The sequence below is a fragment of the Lissotriton helveticus genome, chromosome 6 (genome assembly GCF_964261635.1).
Source record: "Lissotriton helveticus chromosome 6, aLisHel1.1, whole genome shotgun sequence".
NCBI classification, from domain to species: Eukaryota; Metazoa; Chordata; class Amphibia; order Caudata; family Salamandridae; genus Lissotriton; species Lissotriton helveticus.
Window position 1 is genome coordinate 1,036,095,397 of NC_136067.1, and position 25,864 is coordinate 1,036,121,260.

General features: G+C 40.8%; 1 protein-coding gene across 12 annotated transcripts in view; it reads left to right on the forward strand.

The window, feature by feature from the left end:
- The window catches only part of LOC144763243 (protein phosphatase EYA4), a 645,968-nt gene that overhangs the window by 591,346 nt on the left and 28,758 nt on the right, over positions 1-25,864 (forward strand). For all 12 annotated transcript variants that reach the window (XM_078648664.1, XM_078648660.1, XM_078648668.1 and 9 more), the window contains 5 exons: positions 8,454-8,590; positions 11,195-11,278; positions 15,228-15,317; positions 24,544-24,602; positions 24,713-24,873. In XM_078648664.1, the coding sequence (XP_078504790.1) occupies positions 8,454-8,590; positions 11,195-11,278; positions 15,228-15,317; positions 24,544-24,602; positions 24,713-24,873 (531 nt within the window). The remainder of the gene's footprint in view (positions 1-8,453; positions 8,591-11,194; positions 11,279-15,227; positions 15,318-24,543; positions 24,603-24,712; positions 24,874-25,864) is intronic.

Genomic DNA, 25,864 nt, shown 5'->3' on the forward strand with positions numbered 1-25,864 from the left:
CAAACTTTTTGACCTTATTCTCCCCTTTTTGCTGAATTAGTTTTTGCTGGCCTTAGGACTCTGAGCACTTTACCACTGCTAACCAATACTAAAGTGCTTGTACTTGCTCCTTAAAACATGTTAGAATTGGCTTATCCCCAACTGGCATATTTAATTTACTTTTAAGTCCCTAATGAAGTGTCATTACAGATGCCCAGGGTCTGTAAATTAAATGCTACTACATCTCTAGACCCAAAGGAACCAGAAGGGATCGATATCACCCCAGTGGTTACCCAGATGCATCCAGGAAATTTGCCAATAGATAAGGACCATGCACTGAACATATTCAAACACACTCTTAGCAAAGAATAGCAGGACGTCCTAGCCAAAGGTCTATCCTTCGTACCAACCGTACCTCCGAATTCCTTTAACATCAAACTAGAGCTTCAACAATTTTTTAGGAAGATAAGGCTCAAATATTTCTTTCACAATAAAGAGGACTATACGAGAAAAGCTGCAGCAACCACCTTTCGCCCACCATCTACCTTTAACCCAGGTAGCCATCTCATGAATGAAAGGATTTTGGCTTACGAAAAGAGGAGGATGACAGAAGTCATGAACAATCCACAGGATACTAAATACATCAAGCATAACGTGACAAAGGAAGAGAGAGAGGCGTTACTCTTGCTAAAAAACAACGAAGCCATCATCATAAAAAATGCTGACAAGGGAGGGGCGGTCGTGATTCAGAACAGAGAAGATTAGATCTCATAAATCACGCAGCAATTGAGCTGTCAGAACAGCTACACTCGCATAATGGGTGACCCCACAAAAGAAATAGCCAAACTCATCAGAGACTTGACCAAGCAAGGACTTGAAGAAGGATTTCTCTCCGACGCTGAGCACCAATTCCTGAACAACGAAAGACCAAGGATCACTACCATATACACGATCCCAAAGGTACACAAGAACTTACAACAACCCCCTGGGAGACCCATAGTCTCAGGTTGCGGTTCTATTCTAGAACCGGTGAATCAATTTCTGGACAATTTCTTAAAACTATTTGTATTAGAAACCACCTCATTCCTACGAGACACTATGCACACAATCAATATCTTAGAAAACCAGCCTTTTGACAAAACTAAGCAAATATTTGTGACGTTAGATGTGTGCTCCTTGTACACCAGCATTCCCCAAGAGGAGGCTATCACTGTGATAAAGGAAGTATTGGACACCCGTCCGTCACCACAGTGGATTCCCACTGAATTCCTCATTCAACTACTCAGAATAGTAATGACAAAAAATTACTTCATGTTCCAGAACTCTTTCTACTATCAGTGCAAGGGAGTAGCCATGAGAGCTGGCTATGCCCCTAGTCTGGCTAACCTGTTTATGAACAACTTTGAACATAGGTATCTGTACCTTGATCACAACCCATACAAAGACAATATTACTTCTTGGAACAGATATATAGATGACGTCATCATGATCTGGACAGGAACGGAAGAAGATCTCCTACAGTTTTTCGCATGGCTGAACTCATGTTCCAATGACATTCAATTCACTATAACACACAGCAAGGAATCCATCCCATTTCTTGACCTCACTTTGGAAACAGAAGATGGAAGAATCATAATGAATCTATTGAAAAAACCGACGGACAGAAACACACTCCTTAAATACAATTCTCACCACCCAAGAAACTTTAAGGACAATTTACCATATGGCCAATTTTTGTGCGGAGAAATTGCACCAGAAGGAAAGACTATTTCCATGAGAGTGACCTACTGATCATTAAACTCAGAGACAGGGGGTACCCCAAAGGACTCCTTAACCGAGCTATAAAACGTGCTTGGTACAGACCAAGGGAAACGCTATTGGAAATCCAACCAAGAGACAACAAAACGGACAGGTTAATTTGTGTCACTACATTTAACACCAAGAGCCAGGAAATCAACAATATCATCAGGTAGTATTGGGACCTAGTCGGCCCAGAAATCGGGATAGTAGAGGCTCCGATGTTTGCATTCAAAAGGGTAAAGAACATTAAGGACTATTTTTTGAAATTTGAAATTTAAACTTTATTGTTTAGTTAATTAAAACCATAACAATTAGATGTATTTTGCACACACATTATAAAAGTTTATAAATTATCATTTATAAAGGATTAAAAAAAAACATTTTATAAGAACAAAAATTAAGAGTCAATGTTTATCCAGATTATTAACAGTTGGGATCTTCATATTGTTTAAGATGTTTCTCAAATGCTTGCAAGAACTTCACCAACTTGCAATGCATTCGAGGGGCAGTTATATCCAAGCTTCCAATAATAGCAGATCTACATGTTCGTAGCTTCTTGATCCGAAAACTATGCTTTAAAAGGTATGAACGTTCCTTAGACAACTTCTTACAATGGCAAATTATGTGAATTAGATCTTCTTTGGGGCTACCACACAATCGACATGTTACAGTTACATGCTGTTTCCAAGCTGGTTCCTCTGCTAATGTCGGGAATTTGCCAAATCTCAATAACATCAGCTTTCTTTTAATGAAAATGGAATATGTTGTTTCCAGGTACACTGCTGGGGTTAGTGTTTTATAGCCGTTTATCACAGCCCAGGAGTGCGAGCGATGGGAAAAAATCTCTTTGTCCAATACCAATGAGTGGAGTTTGGCCACTTTATTTAGTGCCTGTTTTAGTGCAGCAAATGACAGATTTTTATCCCATAGGGTTTTTGAACAAGTCACCTCCAAAGCGTACGTGAGGAATTGATTTGCTTTGGATTTTTGGGGGGATTTGAGCTCTTGCCATAGGTGCGTATTAAGGTTATTATTAATTGTTTTTTGCTTGATCTGGTACCATACCTTGATATATAAGTATAATATGTCCAGAGTTTAGTTTTTTATGCCAAATTCTAGTCGCATTTGGGCTGGCGACGCCATCCTGGGTAATCGTAAAACCTTCTTGTAAATTTTTGTTGTTAGGCTATTAAGTAGGTCCATGTCCTTTCCGTGCATTGCCTCACTTGCATAGGACAGTGTTGGAAGAACTTTGTTGGCCATCACAATTATTAAAGGCTTAAGTGATGGGCCTTCAAGTTTTTTTGTCAAAGTGCTTAGTCCAAATATCAGGGCACCCGCTCTTTGCGTCAGGTATTTCTTCTGTTCTTTAAAATCGAGCTTATCATCCAGATGGAAACCCAAATACTTGTATGCTGAGACTCTCTCTAGTGGTTTTCCTTATAGCCAGATATTGCATTTAGTTCTGTTACTAATCTGGTTAAACCAACTTTAAGGACTATGTCGTGTCCTCATTTCTTGACACTTCTTCGGCCACAGACATTAGGACACAGCTGGGCCTTCCACCTGTCCTGGGACACCAAAGATGTGGCACATGGAAAGCATGTAAATATTCCATAACGGGCAATAAAATCACACACCGTGGCAAAACCTACACTCTGAACCACCTCACTAACTGCAACAGCCAGAACGTAATTTATGCTATCAGGTGCCCTTGCCAACTCATCTATATAGGCCAAACCACACAAAAGGTGAAGAGTAGAATCCTCCAGCACCAAAGTAGAATTAAATGCAAAGTGGTAGGTGCACCACTTGTGGAACATTACTCACTACTGGGCCACACACCAGAAGAAATAGAATGGACAGTACTGGAAAAGGTTGTCCTCCACCAGAGGGGTGGAGACATATCGAATCAACTGAACTTTAAGGAATGCCGTTGGATACATATCACGGATGAAGCAACTCATGGTCTCAACGAACAGGAAGAGACCTACGTTCAAATGAGCAGACTATGATACAACATACCATCATAATGCACGGAATCCCTCCTGATAAGGGCCTCGCCATGTCAATCACACACATTCCCTCTAGTCTTTTAATTTCAAATTTGTTTTATTGGTTTTAAGGGCAAGAATAATAGGCAAAGCAAAACAGTAGGCATGTAGTAGGCATATATGGTGAGCGAGACAGACGGGCACGTCTTCTCTAAGAGTCTTCAAGGAAGCAGGTAAAACATGCCGACATAGAAATGCACTGCTGACATTGTGGTGAGAGTGCCATGTAAGAAAGCCAACTAAACAGAACAAGAAGAAGAACCCAGCCCCCCACCCTTTACCCAACGTTCCCCCGTCCCCGACCAGTATGCCATTTGTCCCCTCTAGACGTTTGCCAGTCCTTAATTTAGCACATGCGAAGTCCTTACACCAGCATAGTTCACTGATTATCTTTGTCCAATGCCCAATGTAATGGATACTGGCCAGTATAACCTTGTTTTAAATGTGCATAAAATAACATGAAATATTAGAGTGTTATGTATGAAGTAATACAGGCTAAAATAATCCAACACTGTACTACCGTAGTTATTCCAGCATAACTGTGTTTATAAATGTGCTTAATACAACATGATCTAGTACAGCACTGGGTAGGAAGTAATATAGGCCAAAGTAATCCAACACTGTATCACAGAAGTTATTTCAGCAGTATGGATAGCTTAACCGATGTGGACTTGAACCATCCAATGTGTGTTATGGTATAGTTACCAACATTTCAGGTATAGAATAACACGACTATCTATTTCCACACTTATCTCTAACTGCAAGCTGTCTAAGTGACTTTACACATACATGTATCCAACAGTCTGCAAGTGTGTTGGTTATGAGCGGCAATATCCTAATACATTGCCAATCTTATCATTGCGAACTTCAAGATGTCCGCATTTCACCATGTTGCATTTCGAAACAGTTTTGACAATTACCACTAGATGGCGATCACATTGGTCGATGCAGACTTTATTGGCTATCCCCATGCCTAGTCAGTAACAGTAGTAGATGTCTGATCATTGTCACGGCAGGCACGTACACACGTAATTCCCCGCCACCACGCATGTCAAATAGGACATGCCAGCTCATCTCTATCGGCATTCCCCAACAAGGATCCGACGGAGATTGACGCGAGCTTTCTTCTCTTCCTGAGTAAGGTAAGTGAATTGACACCACCTTCGGGTTCCCGAGAGTAGAGTCATAGTTCCAAAAGGTATTGATTTAATCGCACCATGGAGACACGGGGCGTCCTCTCTAGCTTCACACGGGGCCTCCGCCTCTAGCTTCACACAGGGCCTCCGCCTCTATAGTCTTTTTTAATCACTTCGACCACACGGTTAATGATACATAAGGATTTACACTGTCACGGAATAACCCTCATGTGTAAGCTCCAGTAGCGACCTATATTATTTCGGCTTCTCAGGCCGACCTCCACATACGGATTGAGTACCTCCGCCTGTCCAGGCCTTCCGCTTGAGTGAAAGAACTTTTGTAACAACGCATATGGCCATGTTTTCTGGAGGCCCAACCACACCCCGTTTTTAATTTACATTTCACAAAGTAACACAGCACCGCATGCTGTGTGCTGCTGTATTCTCAACCAATAATAGTTGGGTAAACGCGCTTGTGTAACAAAGCATGTTGCCAGATGGCGGCCCAACCACACCCTGTTTTTAATCAGCACTTCACGATGTAACATTAGCACCGCATGCTGGGTGCAGCAGCATTTTTATCAACAGTAGTCTTAGCGCATCCTCTGATTAACACATTACCCACATTACTCAACAGATTATTGAGGCACCCGTGCCGGAATTCCACCCCAGGAAGGTCAATTGCCGTAAAAAGGTAGGAATAGAACTAGTGTTTCAGGCTCATTTATCGCTTATTGCAGTTATGACAATGTCAGTACCACTTAGTTGTCAACCATAATTTAAGTTTAGAGATAAGCCAGCAACTCAGAGCTAGATGTGGTAAGTCGGCTGACTTCCACCGTCCCAACTATAGGACCAATATTCCAGAGGAATCAGATACCTCAGAAGGTGAGCATAGTAGGGTTATCCCTTCTTATCCTTTTTCACACACTAACCACACCATTGACACACGTTCATTACATTTCTAGGCTGTCCCACATCCATTCAGTCCTGATGAAGACCCGTCCTTGATGCCCAAAATTCATCGCATCGCCCCCAGGGTCGAAACGTCGACGCACCGTTATTAAGATCAGACTGTACAAAGTCTACTAGGAACAAAACACTAATTGATTGACCTACCAGACTATTGTGTTTACAGTGGACAATTGTATTATTTGTTTAATCACTTATCCATGTATGTATGTTTTACTGTACACCAGTCTTTCACCAATTTCCGTGTTTTGTATTGTATATGGTCATTTATTGCTTGGACAGCATAACTAACTTTTGAAAATATCTTGAAAAATAAGAGAGTATTTGACTAAAACATTACCATCTTTACCAATGTGGTCAGTGTTTTTGTTCTGTGTATAAATACCACTGCATATGTACCCCGACTGGGACATATTGGTGAAGTAATAGAGTTTGGATACCGCATCACTAGGTATTCCGGTCCAACAGAACCATTATTGATTGTTTAACTACCCGCCCAGGTTCTGATGGTTACAGGGTCACCCCATTATATTTACTAGTGGGCCTGCAGCACTGATTCTGCCACTCACTTACATAGCCCTTTTAAACATCTCTTGGGTCCACCAGTGCAGCTTGTTTGTGCAGTTTTAAACTGCCATTTCGACCTGGCAAATAAACCTTTTGCCAGATCCAAACTTTTCTTTGTCATACATAATAAGACCCCCCTAGGGTAGGCTCTCTGCATCACAAAGGTTGGGATGCAAATTATATAAAAAGTTGGACTTATTCAAGGCTTATCTCTCCCATAGGATAATATTGGAGTTACCGTATTACATTTTAAAAGTGTCATTTCCAAATGAGGAAGAACAGGTAACCTCTACATTTTGGTGTTTCTGAAATGGGAATTTAAAATCCTAGCTTAGGGTTAAGTCAGATTTCAAATTACAATTTTGAAAGTGCCACTTTTAGAAAGTTGACCTCTTCCTGCCATAGCCATTTAGTGGCTCCAACCTGTACCTGGGTCATGACTGGGTGTAGCTGACAGTTGAGTTTTGTGTATTCCTCATAGACGGCCACGCACAATAAGGAGTTGAGGTGGGCCTGAATGGGCCATCACTGGCAGGATGGGAGGGAAGAGCTGGCCACAGCCCGACTTACACCTTAATAGGCTGTTTCCTGCCTCCACACATGGGGCTGCCTACCCCTTTATAGCTAGTCTGGAGTCAGGACAGGGGAGGCAGGATGCCTTTGCCTGGGGAATTTAAAGGGAAACCTCCAGAAGCTTCTCCCCCACTTGAAGCCACAACTGGATATAAATACTGGACCTCAGACACCAACTCTTCAGTACATTTCTGGACCAGTATGTGGGTATTCTGTTGGGAAGGACTACCAAGCTGCTACAAGGAATGCCACTCTGCTGGACTGCTGCTCTGAATGAACTGCTGCCCTACTGTGCTGACCTACATCCTTCTTGCCTAGGGAAGAACTGAACCTGCAACTTTATCTTGAACCCAGGACCTTGGAGTCACTCCAAGGGCTAGTCTTCTGATATCCTGATCTGAGCCTTGGGACTTAAAAGTCTCACAAACCAGCTCCTGAACCCAGCTGCAGCGAATACCTGACCCCCAGGTGGTCCTTCTCAGGTCCTGGACCCTTGGTGTAGCTCACAGGCATTGAACTCAAGCTTTTGGGCCCTTTGCAACCGGGAACGGGCCTTTTCGCACCAAGAATACACCGCTCACACTGAAAATCAACTCTTGAGCGCCGGCAACCTGTCTCTTTGCACTGCAGCATCGACAGCTCATTGGGGGCTGCCAACGCGAAGTTCCTGTCCGCGCGCAGCGCTCGGCCTGCTCGTCACGCCACGCCGGCGACCTCCTGCGAAGCTCTCCTTGCAGCCCCCTAAAACAGGACTCTTGATACAAAACTTGAGACGGTAAAACTTCAGCGTGACTAATCTAGGACTGTGTCCGACCTGCATTCCATCGCAATTGGCCTGATCTTTTAATTTTGTATGAGATCATTTTGTGTGGTGATTTCACTGATTTACTGTTTGAAGTTTTTTACAAATACTTTACGCATTGCCTCTAAGTTAAGCCTGACTCCTCTGTGCCTGGCTGTCTAGGGGTAGATCACAGGATAATTTGGGGTTTGCTTGTGCCTTCCCTGAAAAGGATTGCGGTTGCTGTGTGACCAGGGCTCACACCCCAGTGAAGCAGTAACCCGATTGCTCACAGCGCCAAAGTCAACATGGGAGAATAGTCTGCGAATTAACTTGGTTTACATTTTTTTTAAATTAATGCTTCATGGTCTAGCTTATTGTTTCTTGGACCCCAATACTATAGATAGGTCATAGGCATTCATGGTATTGGAATTGCTGTGGTGAGTTAAGTGCTACGTTATCTCAGAGGGATTTCTTATGTTATATAGTCTGAGATGGAATCATGATGTACCCATTTAAGCCGCTTTCTATTAGTTGATAATTCAGATCTGAGCTCTTTGAGCCACTTTCAATTATGCGTTAATATTACAGGAGAGTTTGATACAGTTCAAAGTCCATCAACACCAATCAAAGATCTTGATGATAGGACGTGTAGGACACCTGCATCAAAATCTCGAGGGAGGGGCAGAAAAAATAATCCATCACCCCCGCCGGATAGCGACTTAGAGGTAATTCTCATTTTGAATAATGATTAGGTTGTATTTTGCTTTATTTACAATTACTAGAAGAATTAATAACATTGTCTGTGTGTCGGGTATAATAATTATGCATAAGGGAATGAAAATCCATTATCACATCCATTTTGAAATTCTGTTATTATGTACTTTTTCCTCATTCATTTTTAGAAAGCACAGAATTAATTGTCACTTTAAATTGACGTGCAAACAAACATGCATTTCGTCTTTTCACTCTATGGATGTAAACATGTATAAGATTAACATCTAATGCTGTACAGTATGAGTTTGAGAGATGCGCTAGCAATTGTGCTCATATTTGTTATGTTATTTTATATTTATAAAACACATCATATGCCATTTGTCACTTCCTTAATCTATACAGCCAATAATTATATTGTGAGTATCTTTGCAGCAGAAGTTATTAAATACATAAAAGCAAAGCACCGAGAGCTCTTCTGAAGCCAAAGTGGACTTTATTCGGTCTTGCATGAACAGGGATCTTGTTTCAATATGTCGCTGATACATAGGTACTACATTTAGTCATTGACTTGAAATAGAGCTAGCCACAGGTTCTCAGTATTACCCCTCTGTACCAGTGCAGAAGAAGTCATAATGGAAACAGAATTGTCCTTTCCCCTCACCCGATAGTTTCTGTTGTTAAAAGTATGTTCTTCCATCTGAAAATTCTCACTGAAATTTTCCAGTTGCTGAGACTTCAGGGTCTTGTATTGCCATTCCTTGCATTGGCATGTTCCATTCTACTTATGACAACAGTGTGATTCCTCAGGGTACCAGAGTGCCTTATCCGCTGTTTTCAGCGTCTGCAGAGTCCAGACGTTTGAGTGCTTTTTCTTCAGCATCGGACCCATATCTCCCATACTTCACTATCCCCGCAGCAAGCAGAGTAGAATGCAAGACACTGTGCACAATGCATCAAACATTATATCAGTGGGTACCATAATCCTTTTGGCATCCCTCCAATCAACAATGACCCTGATTCTTACATATTTATGTAGAACCACTAGTATCAAAAGCCTTATTTAAAAAAGCATTAATTACATACTACCATTTGCAGACATGGCGGTACTTCACCATGTTAACACAGGACTGAGTGTGTTTGTTTGCAACTCCTCATAGGCACTTGTGCTAAAACTGCTGCATTTGCCCTCGTTTTAGACAAGTTTTCTGTTAAATTATTCCCTTTTCCTAAAGAGAAGCATCTATAAATATTAATGATCCATTCATATATCTTAAGGTGTCTTTTGTTATCTGTTCTGTGGCAAACCACAGAGAATAGGATCTACTTATTAATGAAATGCATTGAGATTTATAATCTCAATATAACTCACTGAATTTAATAGCAGAGTCCACTGCTAAAAGTGTGAAAGATGGTTGTCTGACAAGGAAGTGTCTGACAATTGAAATCTTGAACGTTGACCGTGCAGTAGAGTTAAGACTTAAAGACAATGGTATGAAATGCAGCGTGGTGTGTAAAATCATCTAGATGCAGACAGAAAGGCACTGCAGTGTAATGATAATATCTCTTATCAAGTCTGTCAATATCCCTGGCTGATCGTCCCTCCAGAAATCTTGTCTTGGTTATCCTGTATCAACTGATTCCTATTACAGATAGAATTCTAACATGAAGTAAACAATGTGCATTTGTGCCTCAGAACTCTAAATTCAGCGACCAGTCTCGTGCGATAAATGTCTACCGGCCACAAGTACTTCATCCCACCAGGGCAAAGCCCAGTGGAATAAAAGATCTGCCCGGCTCTGGGTTTCGGGGCGGGTCAATAGTCAGCAAAGTTGAATGGAGGAGTAACAATTTGTGTCTATTTCTTTTTGTTACGTTGTGTTATGTTTTTGAGGTTTGTAACGCGCACAGCTACTCAAAGAGTGTCCCGACGCGAGCCCAAGAGAGGAAGAGCAGGGAAAAGGCTCAGCAAGAAAGGAGGGAGAGTCGGTTAAAGAGAAAAGTTTTGAGTCCCTTGTATTGCACAAACCCAGCCAAAAGGCTCCGGAGCACAGCACAGGGTCAAAGGGAAACATATAGGGAGGAGAGGTAGTTAGCTTCTGGGAGCAGATCCATTCATGTATAGTAAGTTGTTTTTTGTTATCTTTTTTGTGGCAAATCAAAGAGAATAGCATCTACGTATCAATGAAATGTGTATATGTCCATTCCTCTCTCTCTATAGATAGACAGACAGACAGACAGACAGACAGATAGACAGACAGATAGACAGACAGATAGATAGATAGATAGATAGATAGATAGATAGATAGATAGATAGATAGATAGATAGGTAGATAGGTAGATAGGTAGATAGGTAGATAGGTAGATAGGTAGATAGATAAGTTATAAGAGCCTTGAAAAACAAAGAAGGTTCAACTCGACCTTACTGTTGTTGGGGTAATGGCTAGGAACAAAGGTATGCATGCCTTCCTGTTCTCAATAGTATTCATCCTCGTGCATTTTTACTCCATGCATAATATAATGTTTTAGTTAAACTGAACAATTAACATTAATGTATTTGGTATTTTATGTTTGATTTTGAGTTTTGCTTTCTAACTTGCCAATTCCTTCAATTTTAGCGAGTGTTTGTGTGGGATTTAGACGAAACAATCATCATTTTCCATTCGTTGCTCACGGGATCTTATGCACAGAAGTATGGCAAGGTAGGCAAGTTGTATTTAAAATATTTTGCCTATATGTAAAGATTGGATGTCCAATAGAAGTACTTTTATTAAATGAAAATGTAATTTAGTTATATGTGAATGTAAGGTATGGATAATTTGAAATAGCAACCCCCAATTATGAATATTCATCAAACTTTGGAGATGTTGAAAACTACAGCAACTATTTTTAAATGATTTCGCGCATATCTGTGCAACCATTTGGTATATGGAAATGATACATGATAGCAGCATAAGTTGTAAGTAAGACACGCCCTCCTCCATCTTGGGTGCCAACACTCATTCAATTTTAACTGATTATGTGGTACTTCTGCACAAGGCTTAGGTGTTTAGTTATTCAAGTTTTTCCTTGTCATAAAAGTGTTGTCAAAAGCCAATCCTTTGTTACTGTCTAAGCTGCCCAAACGGAGTATTTTTATTTTCTAAAGTTCTCAGGTAACCGGAGAGTAGTGTGAGAAGCATTATATGTAATATTTGAAAAAAAAATGGTAAACCTACTTTTCATTTTCATAAATAAATTGTCACTTACAATTTAAAGTTCAATAACACGTACACTGTGTTGCCCTATGGAACAGAACGGTGCAGCCTTTGAAGGCAGATAACAACTACGCCTCTAGGCTTGGCACAAAAAGCCCATGTGTATATCTTTTGCTCTAGTTGTCTCTTTAGTCACTTCTAATAGGCGACTACAAAAAACAGCTTAATGTTTCAAAAGATCTTCAGATTTCAAGGTTTTCAAACATTATTAGTATTCCTAAGACCCTCTTACTCCTGGAAAGGCCTCATCTTTTTTAGGTATTGGCTTTGTCAATGCCTTTTGCGGACGCTCTGCAGCATCAGCAAAAATAAAAAAGGATGAAAGGAGTTCATCTATGTGTTATGGTGCTATAACAGCTCAGCGTGATGGTGTATATGCACGGACAGCGTGATGCGGTGGCTATTTTATGTTTTATCTTTTTATTTACCATTACAAGATGGCAGACGCACTTAGAGCGATAAATAAAAATATTTTAAACGTGAGCGAGCTCATTAAGAAAATGGAGCTACCTTAGTGCAAATGCCATTAAAAAGACCCCCGAAAAAAATTGACAATATTTTTTTTTATACCACCATAGGAAGAGTAGAGATCAAGTTAATGCGGGGTAGCAACAGCAAGTGTGCAAAGGTGTAACAGAGGAGCTTGAGGCAAACAGGAATAAAAATAAAAAAAAACATTCAAATGCATAGTTTGAAGAAGCAGTAAACTAGCTGGAGGTGGGGGCAGGGAGAGCAACATAGAGTAAGTGGGGACTGTTATTTGAGTGGGATAGCAACGCACAAACGAGATATCAAGAAAACACGTGTAATCTTGTCCAGTGCTGACAGAAAAAAATTTAGTTACATTAATATGGTAACGTGATACTAGTCATCCAGTCAACAAAGTGGTAAAGAAGCTCTGCTCCAGGGGAGGGACCAACACAAGAAGAGGAAGGAAATTCAAAGAATAAGAAGCAAGCAAGAGAAAGAAGAAAGTTAACTAATGGTGAGCGATGGGCTGGCACAAATTCCACTGTAAGTTTTGGTATGGTGCACAATAGTGTTTTTCAACAAGAGATAGTATAAAAGCTGTCTGTAGATGAGACCTAAATAATAAGTAGGAATTACATGTTTTAAAAGTAGGAATGAAGTGAACTGTTGTCTCATAGTAAACAGTCTATATAAGTATTATATTTAATAGAAAGCAAATACATTGAATTTAAATATTTTCTCTTTAACAAAAGAACATCTAGTTCAAGTTAGGTATGTACCATGAGGAATCTTACTCCATCCATGCACCTTTGTGTGATTTTCTTTTTTTTAAACCTGAATTATAAATGTATTTGTGCTTTAAATAGTGCTACTCCGCCTTGAATGTTTTCAGTGCACTTTACACAGAAGAGAACATCTGGTTTTCGAGACACATCAATTACAAGTAAAGAATTCTTAAAAAAGGAAGGAGGGAAAATTGTGGGAAGGGCAGGTCAGAGGCAGAAGAGAGAGACTCAAAAGGAGATATTTGGAATTGAAGAAACCAATCATCACAGAGGGAAACGTTTTTGGGAAGGATGTAAGAAAATTACAATTGTCTACTCGTAAGAATCTGAGGAAGGGGATTATTTGTATTATTTCTTGCAGAAAGAAACATGATTCAAACTGTAGCACCTGTTACTTCTAGCTATTAGATATCTGAACTAGTATTATTCAAGAGATGAAAAAACTGAGCCCCCTTTGCCGCCCTTAGAATCGGCTTGATATTCGTGAGTGCTTACTTCATAATTACAGGAGTTTTTGGTAAGATCATCCAGTGGCCCTGTATTCTTTTTTTTCAGACATTAGATCTACAAATCTTAGAATGCCTATATTAATATTCAGAATTGTATATTGTGCATTTAGACCTAACCATATTTTACACAACTGTTGATGAAAATGGTTAATGCTTGTTTTTAAGTTATTTCATATATATTTTACTGTATTTTGCATTAATGCAAAAAAAATACCTGTCACGAACGTAGACTGAATAAGTAAGATGTTTTCTTAATGGCAAATGGTTCTCTGCATTTCAGTTGTTGCAAATTACTAAAAACGTGTTAATGTGTAGATAAAGTGTAAATTAAAAAAATGATGTACAAGCTGATTTTATTTTATTGAATTATATGTATTGGAGAGGGCGTATTAAAGGTTTAGATAAGACTAGTTGACTGAAACATATTTGTAAGATTTCCAAATATGATGCACTGTGCACGAAATTCGCTTTTAGCAAATCTTTAGCAAATCTTGTGCCAAGAATCCAGGCTTGTAACAAAAACTATTGGGTTAATTTGAGAAGCATGTGCACACTTTGAGAGTGCAGCCAGGTTGGACCTTATTTGGAGTTTTACGAAATGGATGTTCTGCCAAAATGCAATGGCTATCCTGTCCATTGTTTTATAAATTTTATAGACTATTACGTACGGGACATCCACCACATTTGTGACAGAGTATCCCATCTGCTAAACTCTAAATGAGACCCTTTGTGCCTTGTGTATCTTTGAGACTACACAATCCGCTTACTCAACACGAGTGAGGCATGATACCCATGATGTAATGATATGGGTATCGTGTTTGGATGAAGATATGAGTTTTCTCCATCATGTGCAGCAGTAGGCAGGACTTCATACAGTGGAGCTATGATATATATAAGATTGATTAGAGAAGATGATGTCATATATTTGTATTGATATTTATCGTCAATAAGACCTTTAAACTTGAATAGGGTTTGAGAAGTCTTTCTGCATTTAAACTCCTAAACAGATGTCAGTTCTACCACTTATCGCAAACAAGATGGCTGGAAAACATCTTTGACCTTAAAAGGCTGCAGATGCTACCATTGCTTAATTTGTGTTTTAAAAATCGAGCACAGAAGTCAACAGTTTTTCTTTGGAAGACTCCACCACGCTAGCATTATCAGGATTGCGAAGACCAAGGTTGCCTAATTTTGATTCCTCTTTAATGTGCCATCTTACAGTTCCAGTCTCTTTATCTCTCTCCTACAAGGTCCATCACTCCTCTAGCATCCATTGCTGTAAATCAACACCTTGGATTAAGATCAGAGTTAGTGCAGGTTGTTTCTGAGTGTCTAACAGCATTTGTTATTGTTGGTGCTGTTGATTGCACAGATAATTTGTTATTGTCGTTAAGTTTCCTTATAGAACACTGCTGACATAAAGTAATCACTCTCAAACAAAGCAACATATTCACAAGTTCTAGCTGCTAAGAATGCTAAGAAGTGAATTTGTGAGCTCCATGTATCCATTCTAGCAGGATATTGTTATTGAAGTCGGGATGCAGCTGTAGAATAATTGTTGAATGATTCAGTCTATTTTGTGTAATTCATTTATCGATTCATGACAAGTTTTTACAACTTATTTTTAAGGACCCACCAATGGCAGTGACTCTTGGACTTCGGATGGAAGAAATGATTTTCAACCTTGCAGATACGCACTTATTTTTTAACGATTTAGAGGTAAGCAAACGCATCTAGCCTAGTTCATTTCAAAAGACAGCCTGTTGGGCGAAGGTGGCGACAACAGGTTCTTCAGAAGATGCTAAGTACAGAGAAGCCAACAGTTGGATTTCCTCTGTCATAAGGCTAGTAGGGTGGAGGAAATGAAGAGGGTGGAATTTAGTATAGATTTCCTCAAGAAATCGGAGGCTTTTCAGTTACCACCAAACTCTGAATCAGGCACTGAGGGTGTGATGTACGAAGCTCTTTTGCGGTTTCAGCCACTGTGATTCGCAAACCTACAGGGCCTGCAACGGCAAAGGAGCTTTTGTTAAAGTGCAAAAATCCTTTTACAAGTATAAAACTGCCTTTAAAGTCATAAAGGGGCCTAGGCGATACCTTTCAAATCACAAATAGAAGGCATTATAGGTGTCTCACCCTCTTATTTCAGATCCGGAGAGGAATGTATCAATGGTTTGTGACCGCAGTTGCAAACCATGTGGTTAGGTGATGATGTTCAACGCCTCCTAATTAAAGTAAATTTCGAGCTCCATGTGATTCTTGCCCTCCTAGAGTGCTGCGTTGTCTGCCCCACTCCATCATAAATCCACTCACTAACTTATCACATGCATCTTTGAGAGAGGGTACAGTTACTGCTTTCTTCAAAAGAGCAACTGAATGCCCAATCATAAAAATGTCTGGTGATCCTAAATAACTTTTGACTAATTTCGTTATTGTCGTATTGCGTTAAACTTTTGGGAGTTCATATAGTGCAGGAAGTGAGCTCTCATTTCAGACTCCAAATATGTTGATGTGTATCAAGCAGTTTTTCGACCAAGACATAATACTGAGACAGTGATATTGATGATGGCCATATCCCAGCTTTGATTTTGCTCGATTTATCCGCAGCTTTTAAAATGGTCGACTAGAAGAACTTATTGGATCGACTGTGAGCAGTGGGCTTTATAGGAAGTGCTTTTAGCTGGCTTGCCTCTGTTTTGGAGAACAGGGCACAGACTGTCGATAAAAATAGAGTGTGGGGTTCCTCATAAGGTCTGCTCTGTCTTTTTAAAAACCTCTATTCAGCCCCTTATCAAATAATTGTCAAGAAGAGGCTGCTGGAATTTTAATTACACTGATGACTGTCAGATTCTACTTCAGCTTGATGCTTTGGAACCAGCACAAGGTCATTTTAGAGATATGATGTACTTTGTTGGTAAGTGGATGAGATACAACCATGTAAAAATGAATGCTGAAAAGACTAAAATTGTGGCTTTAAATCAAAACACCTCAATATGGACTAGATGCTTTTGGCCTTCAGAAATTGGTACGTTACCATAAATAAAGTGGTGGTGTTCTAGACAGTCAACATCTGTCTTTTAAGCCTCAAATAAATGAGGGAGTTCTTAAAATGTGTATTCATTTTGAGAACAATGAAGAAGATCCAACCATTCCTTTAGCTTAAAGCTATGAAGACTATCATGGCTGCTGTTAATGGCGCTAAATTGGATTATGCCAACAGCACATACCTTGGGCTCCCTGAGTGTGATATAAAAAGACCTTTGATTCACAATGCCGCAGATAGGCTAGTTTTTAAAATACCTTGGAGAACATAATTAGCCCTTACTTGAAGAGCCTTAATTAGCCACCTGGGGCTGTATTATACATTGGACCCCGGGGTCGCAACGGCATGTGCACCCGCTTTGCACACCCCTGGGGCACTTTGGTATTACAGCAAGGACCCCAGATGCTTGTGCGGCCCTTTGTGTAATACAGATAGCGCTGGGGCACATATAACACAAGCGCTATCACCACAGGGTGTTCCCTCCTTTGCATGGGCCCATACAAATGAGGGAATCTATTTGCCTCTGTGCCATATTGTAGACTTGGGCTCAGAGGCAAAGAAGCTATCAGAAAGTGCACTGACATTGCGACACCTGAAAGATAGCGCACTGTCAGTGTGCCCTCTGATAGCAGCCCTCTGGAAAAGGGAAATGGGGTCCTATGGACCCCCCTAGACATCCCCTTGCAGGTGGGTGCAGTCACTCACTGCCCCCGCCTGCAAGGGGATGTCAAATCCCCCTTAAAAGTGCAGGTGGTTTGCTGCCTACACAGTGAAACACCTAGCGGCTTTGAAGCAGCTGCTCTGTATTTCACTTGAATGCACTGCCCTCGAGTTTGCGACTGCCCTGGGGGCAGCTCATTCAATGTAAAATGGCGCACGCTCCTTGTTAGCGCTGAGCGCAACTTTTGCGTTAAGCAGGGAAATGCGTTGCATTACATAATACTGCCCCAGATAGACAGCAAATTACATTTTAAACTTGTTGCTTAGTTTTGAGAGCACTAAAGGGAGTGACCCCAGATTTTTTAAGAGCTCGACTGCTTAAATATGTCTATGGGAGAACTCTTCGATTTGCTTTTGCCAATTATTTGGTGGTACCCAGCTTATAGAAAACAAAGTCTTAAGGGCGTAGAATCTCTACATTGACCTTAAAGTGGATAAGGGCAATCTCAGAACAGGCCCCATTCGGGAAAGCTAAACGCTAGGTTTTTTAAACAGGCTTTTGATAATTAGAATCCTTTTTTCAACTTCACTGCTACCTCCCTGACTTGATAGCTCCAAGACACTCTCAGATGAATGTTGCGCTTTATAAATGTTCCATAACATAACATGAATCAACAAACTTGAATATTTCAGTTATATTTAGGTAACAAATGTGCATAAAGGAGGAAAATGTGAGGCACTTACTGCAGGGCGATGTCCTCCCATGCGTAAAAATGAGAAACACTTTACATAGGTGACAGTTAGTAGGACCGTTTAGACAAAGGGTGACCAACCGTCTGTAAATTTCACGGACCGTCCTTTATTTTGGCATGTTGTCCGGAACCATTCCTTTTACGGACACTATTTGTCCGTAATTTTGGGGATTGCTGCAATCTGTGCTGTTTCCCTGGAGGAGCCCTAATACAAGTTTAAATGTTATTGTTATCAGTGTCAGCTCACACTTCTCAAACTGTAGAGGCTGCCAGCCCCTCCCCGACTTCACAGGGACTGAAGACTTGGCATTGTCATTCTGACTTCGACTGATTGTCACATGCAGAATGACGATGTGCTCTTGGTTAGTTACAGCAGGGGGTGTGCTTTCTCCCACATCTGCCTAGGGCACAGCATTGTGCTTTTGTCGAGCAGCCATGCTGGACACATCAGCAACGATCCGAATGAATGTAGACCAATCTTGTCATGAACTCCTGAGAGACGTAAGGTGAAGGTATTTGAGTAATCTCGATGTTTACGTTGCATTAATTTTCTACCCAGTACCATTTAAAACACGTTTCATGTTATTAGTCATCCAATAGAAAAACCTGACTAACACTTTCTTCAATATAAAAAATCCCTTCCCGATGTGTGCTATACAGTGGACACTTCCTTCCTGTCCTAAATGTTGTCCTTCTGTCCTGAATTTTACCCTTTGTCCTGAATTTTTACACTCGCTGTCCTGACCCATGCCAGTTGGTCAGCCTACTTAGGCAGTGAGCTTGAAAAGTACACTGGCCTATACCTGAGGGACGGCTGTGTACGTGATCTGGCCCTGCAGACCTGAGACCATAGGGCTTGAGGCCCTGCACTGGGCACGCCTGCTGTGCGGCACCCTGCTGCGTCTTTCTTAAAGTCCGTCATGTTGTGTGGGTCAGGCCACTTCAACTAGAGCGCATTGCTCTCTGGCACAGGGGTGCTGATCGTAAAGTAAAAATTGGGTGGTGGCGGTAAAACTAAAAACAAAACTATGGCAGAGCAGCTCCTATGCCTTAAGGCAGTCTCCCTTGCCTGTGACACTGCTAAGGAAATATAACAATATTAACCCCTTCGATGCTCATGACGGAACGGTTCCGTCATGAGCTACGGTTGAGCTGTGCTCATGACGGAACCGTTCCGTCATGACCACGCCCGTTTTTATTAGGGCCCAGCACCGGAGGGGGAATCGCGGTCGCGCTGAAAAGGTTAAAAGAAGCATGGGAAAATAAAACCACCGATGTAAAAGCAAGATTATTTCAGCCAGTCCAGCAGCGGTGGAAGCCAGACGCCTACCAATAGATACAAGGGGAGAAGCCCATGTGGTCCCCAGGTCAGGAGCCTAGTGGTTGCTCGCAGCTGTAAAATTGCTGCTGTCGACAGTCTTAATTGGTTCCATTTATTTAAGGAGACGCACAGCCATGTCTTCTTTAAAAAAAAGTGACGTGTTGAGGGGGCGTGACCTGCTTAACAACTAGAGCCCGTCGCCCTCTGGCACAGTGGAGCCCATGACAAACTAACAACTAGGGCAGCTACTGTTCGACAACTACAGGTCAGCCTGGGGCCTGATTTCCAACATCTTCAGGTACCTACAATGATTAATTAATATGTATTGTTACTGTAATGTTTTTATTGTTTGGCGGTAATAACTGTGTACCTGCTTCCATTATCTGTGTTCTCAAGCAACACTTTTCTCCTAATTAACATAAAAATCAATAGCTATATGATAAATGTTGTTTCCAAGTTTCTCATCTACGGTCGAACATGCACCTCTTTAGGAAGGTTACAGTTGGAGTTTAATAAAAACATTATTAACGTTGGTCTACACAAACGCATTCAGTGTTGCAAGGCCTTGGCTATTATTATTTATTTATTTATTTATTTATTTTTGTGATTTTTAAAGCGCAGCAATTACCCGTGGGTGTCTCGGCGCTGGGAGCTAGGTCTATTACCAGTGTTTCAGAGAACAGAAGCAGAGCTCTATATCTGAAGTTGCTAGTTAGTTTATTGAGAAAACAGCCATGTTTTAAGTAGCTTTCTAAAAATAAGCAGTGTGGGGCTAGATTTAATGTTAAGAGGAAGATGAGCGACATTTTTCCCATTCATGCATGAAAAAACACAACACGTGGCAGATTTTTGGACTGGATTGAGCCCTCCTTACAGGTGACTAAGGGGTTTTTCAGGGCACTAGTGTGCAGGGCTTTAAGTGGGCTGGGTCCTGCCGTTGCTCACAGCACCAGCAGCTCTTAAGAGCAGGTGCTGAAATGGGTCCCTTTCGTTGCTCTTATTTTCGCCCTCACTTTCGGTGGGAAAAAAAACTTACCTCTGCAGCAGTAGCACCCTTCACTGCCTGCTATGTAACTTCAAAGAGACTATTTATAATTCTTTCACAGTCTCATGATTTTAAAACCGAAGCATTTTCAATATTAAACACAACGAAGTCATAGTTGTTGCTTTTTTTTTATCTGATGCAACTAACAACCATTGACAAAGCCATTAGTCCTGGTTTGTTGCAGGTGTAATGTTACTTGTAATATATATCTGGATGCAATCACAGAAAATAGGAACAGAGTTTCTCCACATCCCATGACTTAGCAGACACAGAAAAATACCAGTCGGGGGCACACTATCCTAAGCACACATTTTCAGCTTAAGCATTTTTAAGCCACACCCTTAAATACATCGGCCACGCCCCATTGAGAGACCCCTCTCCCCCACCTTAGTTTTTTCATCCCACTTAAGCCCTGCTCATGTGTATTCCTTGAGGTCCTGCCTGGGAGGAATGGGGAAAATAACCTTGACTGTCCAGCCTCTCCAGCTTGCTGCAGATCCTGAGTCTGCTATCACTGGGCCCACCATGTTTCAGACTTTCAATTTAAGATAATTCTGGTCGATAATGTACCCACTGGAGAGATCTGCATCTTGTCTAGTTACAGTATTGGCTCATCATAAAGTAGCAAACAGGGTGTAAGTTACAATCCTTCTGATAGAGCACAGTGAGCCATGAACCAGCATCCAGGAGCTACAAGCACAATTGTAATGCCTACCAGTATGGAAGACATGTAACTCCACCTCTTAACCTTCAACGTCTTATGTAACATTCCATGTAAATTTATTTACACACTTCATTGTCTCTGTATAATGTGTGTGTGATATAAAGTGCTCCGACACCCTACCCTCATCCTGAGATGACAACCACTCAAAAAAATAAAAGGAAGTAGTGAATAAGAAAGCAGTGAGTACAATTTAATTTATTAGTAGTTTAAGAATTACTCATACAAAGAGATACATCTGACATTCCTGCAGTGCATTTATAATCCTTACATGTGGGTGCTGGAGTCACACCTCCAAATGATGTCTTCTCTTAAGCACTTGTGAAATAACACAGTGCCTTTGTTTTCCTCCATTGCATATCTTTGAGTCAGGATGCGAGCCGAAAGACAGGAGAGCTGGTGACCCTTTGAGTGAGGCCTAGGTGTTGGACTCCGCTGGATGCAAAACTAAAAAAAAACCTTTATCTTCTGTAGGTTGCTGCTCTGAAATGAAAGCTGAATGTGTCTCAGTGACAACAAATTACACCACGACTAATTCAGTGCATTTCACTGATGCTGGCCCAGATCCACCTCATATCATGCACTGTTGAAAGGGAATAAATAACAACCATTTGCAATGCAATCGGTCTCGCCTGTGGGACCTTATATGTATTTAGCTATGCAGCACATTAGCCTGGGTGCTGAAACATCTACTGTTATTTAACATGGAGGGAAAGTAAGCACCAAACTGCGTGACACGCCAGGTATGGGAACCCATGGAGAGAAATATTGTCTTTCAGCTGGAAATGGTATAGTCCAATGCTCTGTTTTTAATATAAAATCAGGGCCTTTGGTGGTCATATCACTGAAAATACAAGATTTGAAAAAAAAAAATTTCTACAGGTGCTTGTGGAAGACAATTTCTATGAATTTGAATCTAGAGAATGAAAAAGTGATTCTGGTATTTTACTGACCTCTGCTGGTCGTTTTCTATCAAGAAAGTTAAATAGAGGCAGTTGCCAGAAAAATAAAAAATAAAAAGTCTCTCAGCAGAAAGCAATTCTGGTATTTTACTGACCTCTTGTGGTCGTTTTCTATCAAGATAGTTAAATAGAGGCAGTTGAACAGAAAAAAAGTCCCTAAGCGGAAGCAGGCAAGTCCTAGGTCTGTTCTCCAGAGCTCACAAAGTACAGACACATATAAGTATCTACTAAAGTATATATACTAAAGTATATACTAAAGTATATACAAGAGATTTCGAATGCTTGACCTAAAAGAGATAGCGTGAAATGCTTATCATGAAGAAGAAAAGTATGCAAGATACACAAATGGAAGATTTCAGAAAGATGTGGGGAAGAAAAGGGTCCAGTAGCTCTAGCCTATCCTTACTTGTATCAGCATAGGAAAATAGCTGGTTACAAGGACAGAACTTTATTTTACAATTGGCAAGTATTTTGGCATCAGTCTGTGTATTCTGCAGAGAGAGCAAGGATTAATTGTGCATATGGTGTGCACACCTTAATGACCCACTAGCAGTCACTCAGAGAAACGCGTACTGCTTTCAGCCTTTGGTGCTCCTAATCATGACCCGTCATAAACACCCACCCACAACATGAGCTCACCCAGATAACTAGGGGTGACTCAGTTCACTATCAGGTAGATGCATCAAGCATTTTTGCGAGCGCAAACGGTGCGAATCGCAAAATTCGGCCGCTTGCGCCCGCAAAAATGGCGTTTGAGATGCATCAAGGGTTCATGCTCTCGCAATTTAAGAATTCGCAAATAATTGCGAGTTCTCAAATTGCGATTGCATTTAAGGAATCGCAATTTGCGATTCCTTAAATACAATGCATGAACCATTCCAAGATTGCGAATTCGCAATCTGGGGTCGCTATTTACCGCGAAGTCAAACTACGTGGTAAATAGCAAAAACTTAGAAATATGCACTTTAGTGCATTTTTCTAAGTTGTATGTTACACACACACATGTCCTTGGGACATGTGTGTGCGCAACACCAGTGAACATTACCATTTCAGGGGTGCAACAGGGTGGCTTGGGAACCCCGTATGCCAGAAGGGTCCACCGTGAACTTACTTGGGCCAGAGCTTGAGGGCAACCACCCTTAAGAGTCTGCACCTGATAGCGAGCCATGTGCAACCCCGTATGCCAGAAGGGTCTGCCAGTATCACTGTGGTCAACTGTTCAGGGAATGGCCAAGATGAGAGTATTACTGCTGTGACCAGCGGATTTATCCCACTAACTGCACCTGACTGTTTCTCAGAGGATCCCGTGACGCCATTGAGGACGTGGCACCCTTGGTGGAGCTCCAGTTGGGAGCTCGAGACTGATCTTCAAATAAGTAGTTATTAATAGATTTGAAAATGATGCCGGAACTGTATAGGTGCCCATTAAACCTTCTTCCACTATACACACAATAATGCAAATTAGAAATATGCTTAAAATGAATCCTGAAGGACATTTTTTCATAATATGAGAGGTGCACCTCTGGGCTGGTTTGTGGCTGATATTGGTTGCCGTTAGGCTTGTACTTGGACAGCTTTGTGCTTGGGACGGGTCTTAAATCTGGCAATACTGAAGGCATTTCTATTTATGTAAAATTGGACGGCACCAATATATTTTCTTGCTTCCTTGAAGAGTCCCACCACAAATATGTGCATCTTATGAGACAGTCAGTAATATCCATAGTTTTTCACTCCCCTGCTCGAGTTCAGAGTATAATGCAAGTGGGATTTGGTTGGCTTTCTTGGTATCTGATATGAATCCCTTCACATTTCTTAGCAAATTCATGTTGCAAGCATGGGTAAAGTTTTTGCGCTGCATTAAAACTTAGCAAACAATGTACTCTACTGTTGTTTGAACTTTATTTAAAAAAAATCTATGATGTACCTTCAGTCCAAAGAAAAAAGGCACATATTAACTGTCATTTCTGTGAGTTGACCATTTACTCGGAAACTAGTGTTCATTATTTTCTCATTACTTTGCTTCACCACGCCTTCCAGCCAATATTCTGTAATGCACAATGTGATTTTGCATCCAGGTGCTATTGTTTGTTGTGCTAATAAGAGAGAATGTTCTGATAGTTCTTCTCGCCTAATGATTTCCAATTCATGCGCTCTTGGTTACTCCTACTAATGAGTGGCCACTTTCCTTTTGATAAAACATTTTACTGAAAAAAAACATGAAACCAGAGAACAGAAGTATGGATCACAACTAGCATCACTCGTAAGATTACCAAAATGCCACTACCTAAACTCCTCAATTTTCATTTTTTTGTAACTAGACCTATCCAGGGCATGCCATAACATGCTGAGAACATGAATTTTTTGATGTTTGCTCTCTTTTCCCACACAATATAATTGTAGTTTATGTGAAAGCAAATTTCCATCTTATTTTCCTCTCTTAGGAATGCGATCAAGTGCACATAGATGACGTATCCTCTGATGATAATGGGCAGGATTTAAGGTAAGTGTGATCTCCTGACATTCAGGAACAGGTTAACTGTCATTCACATTTCAAAATCAGTAGCAATTGTGAAGTGAATTCTCCAACGCATGCTCTGGCCTTTCTCTTAGTACCTACAGTTTTGCAACAGATGGATTCCATGCAGCAGCGAGCAGTGCAAATCTGTGTTTGCCAACGGGTGTACGAGGTGGCGTTGACTGGATGCGGAAATTGGCATTCCGGTATCGACGAGTAAAAGAGTTATACAATACGTACAAGAACAATGTCGGAGGTACGCTTCAAAATAAAGATGTTTGCTTTGAATCTTCACCAATTTAAAAATATTGCATGCTGTATTTATTTGGTGAATTATTGCATGCATTCTTAAAAGAGTGTAGTTCAAAAATTTCTAGTTGTAAATATGCTACAAACATTTGTAGAGAGAAATTCAATACATAAATATTGTGAAGGAAAATATATTGAAGAACTGTACTTAATTCAACCCCTTGGTGATATATACATACATATATATCTCTCTTTAAAGCATGTAGATATTGAGTTAAGAATAGTCAATTTAAACTTACCTAGATATCCTTATCTTCATAATATTTTTGTAGCATGATATTTTTGTGCTCGTTACTCTGACATACAAACAAACTATGTCACAAGATCTCAGCAACATTATTGCTTAGGCCCGTCAGTCTTACCGGTCTGTAACAGTTAGCATGGAAATCCAGAAACTTAAATCAGATGGTTGTGTATTTGCTGTTTTGCTGCATGAATCCTTTTCTGGATTCTCATGCTGTGCGTTATTCCGCCGTCTAGTGGTTGGGTCTGGAATTATCTTTTTTTTTTTGTGGGTGTCATTGACCACCATTTGGTGATATGTCCATCCCTGTGGCACCCTGGATGTTCCTGTGGGTAGTCGCCATGTTCATATTCTTTTTTCCACAACAGAGTAGCTCTTAAAGATTTTACAAAAAATGTATTTGTTTGAGGAAAATCTATTGATTCGCCGAAGACAGTAAGAGCGATGACAAAGAGAGAGATGGGGGCCTTGTCTTTTTCTCCAGAGGGGAGACCTCAATGGTACCAGACATGTGGTAGAAGAATGAAGGCAGGTAGTGGTCATGGAATAGACCCATTCAAGTTCTTTCTCAACTGACACCACAAGTCCACACAGAGAGACTCCCCACAAGGTCTGTATTCTTTATCTCCCGAAGGTTCATCGAGAAGAGGTCTGTGAGGCCTGCACAGCATTCGTACTAAAGATACTTTGATGA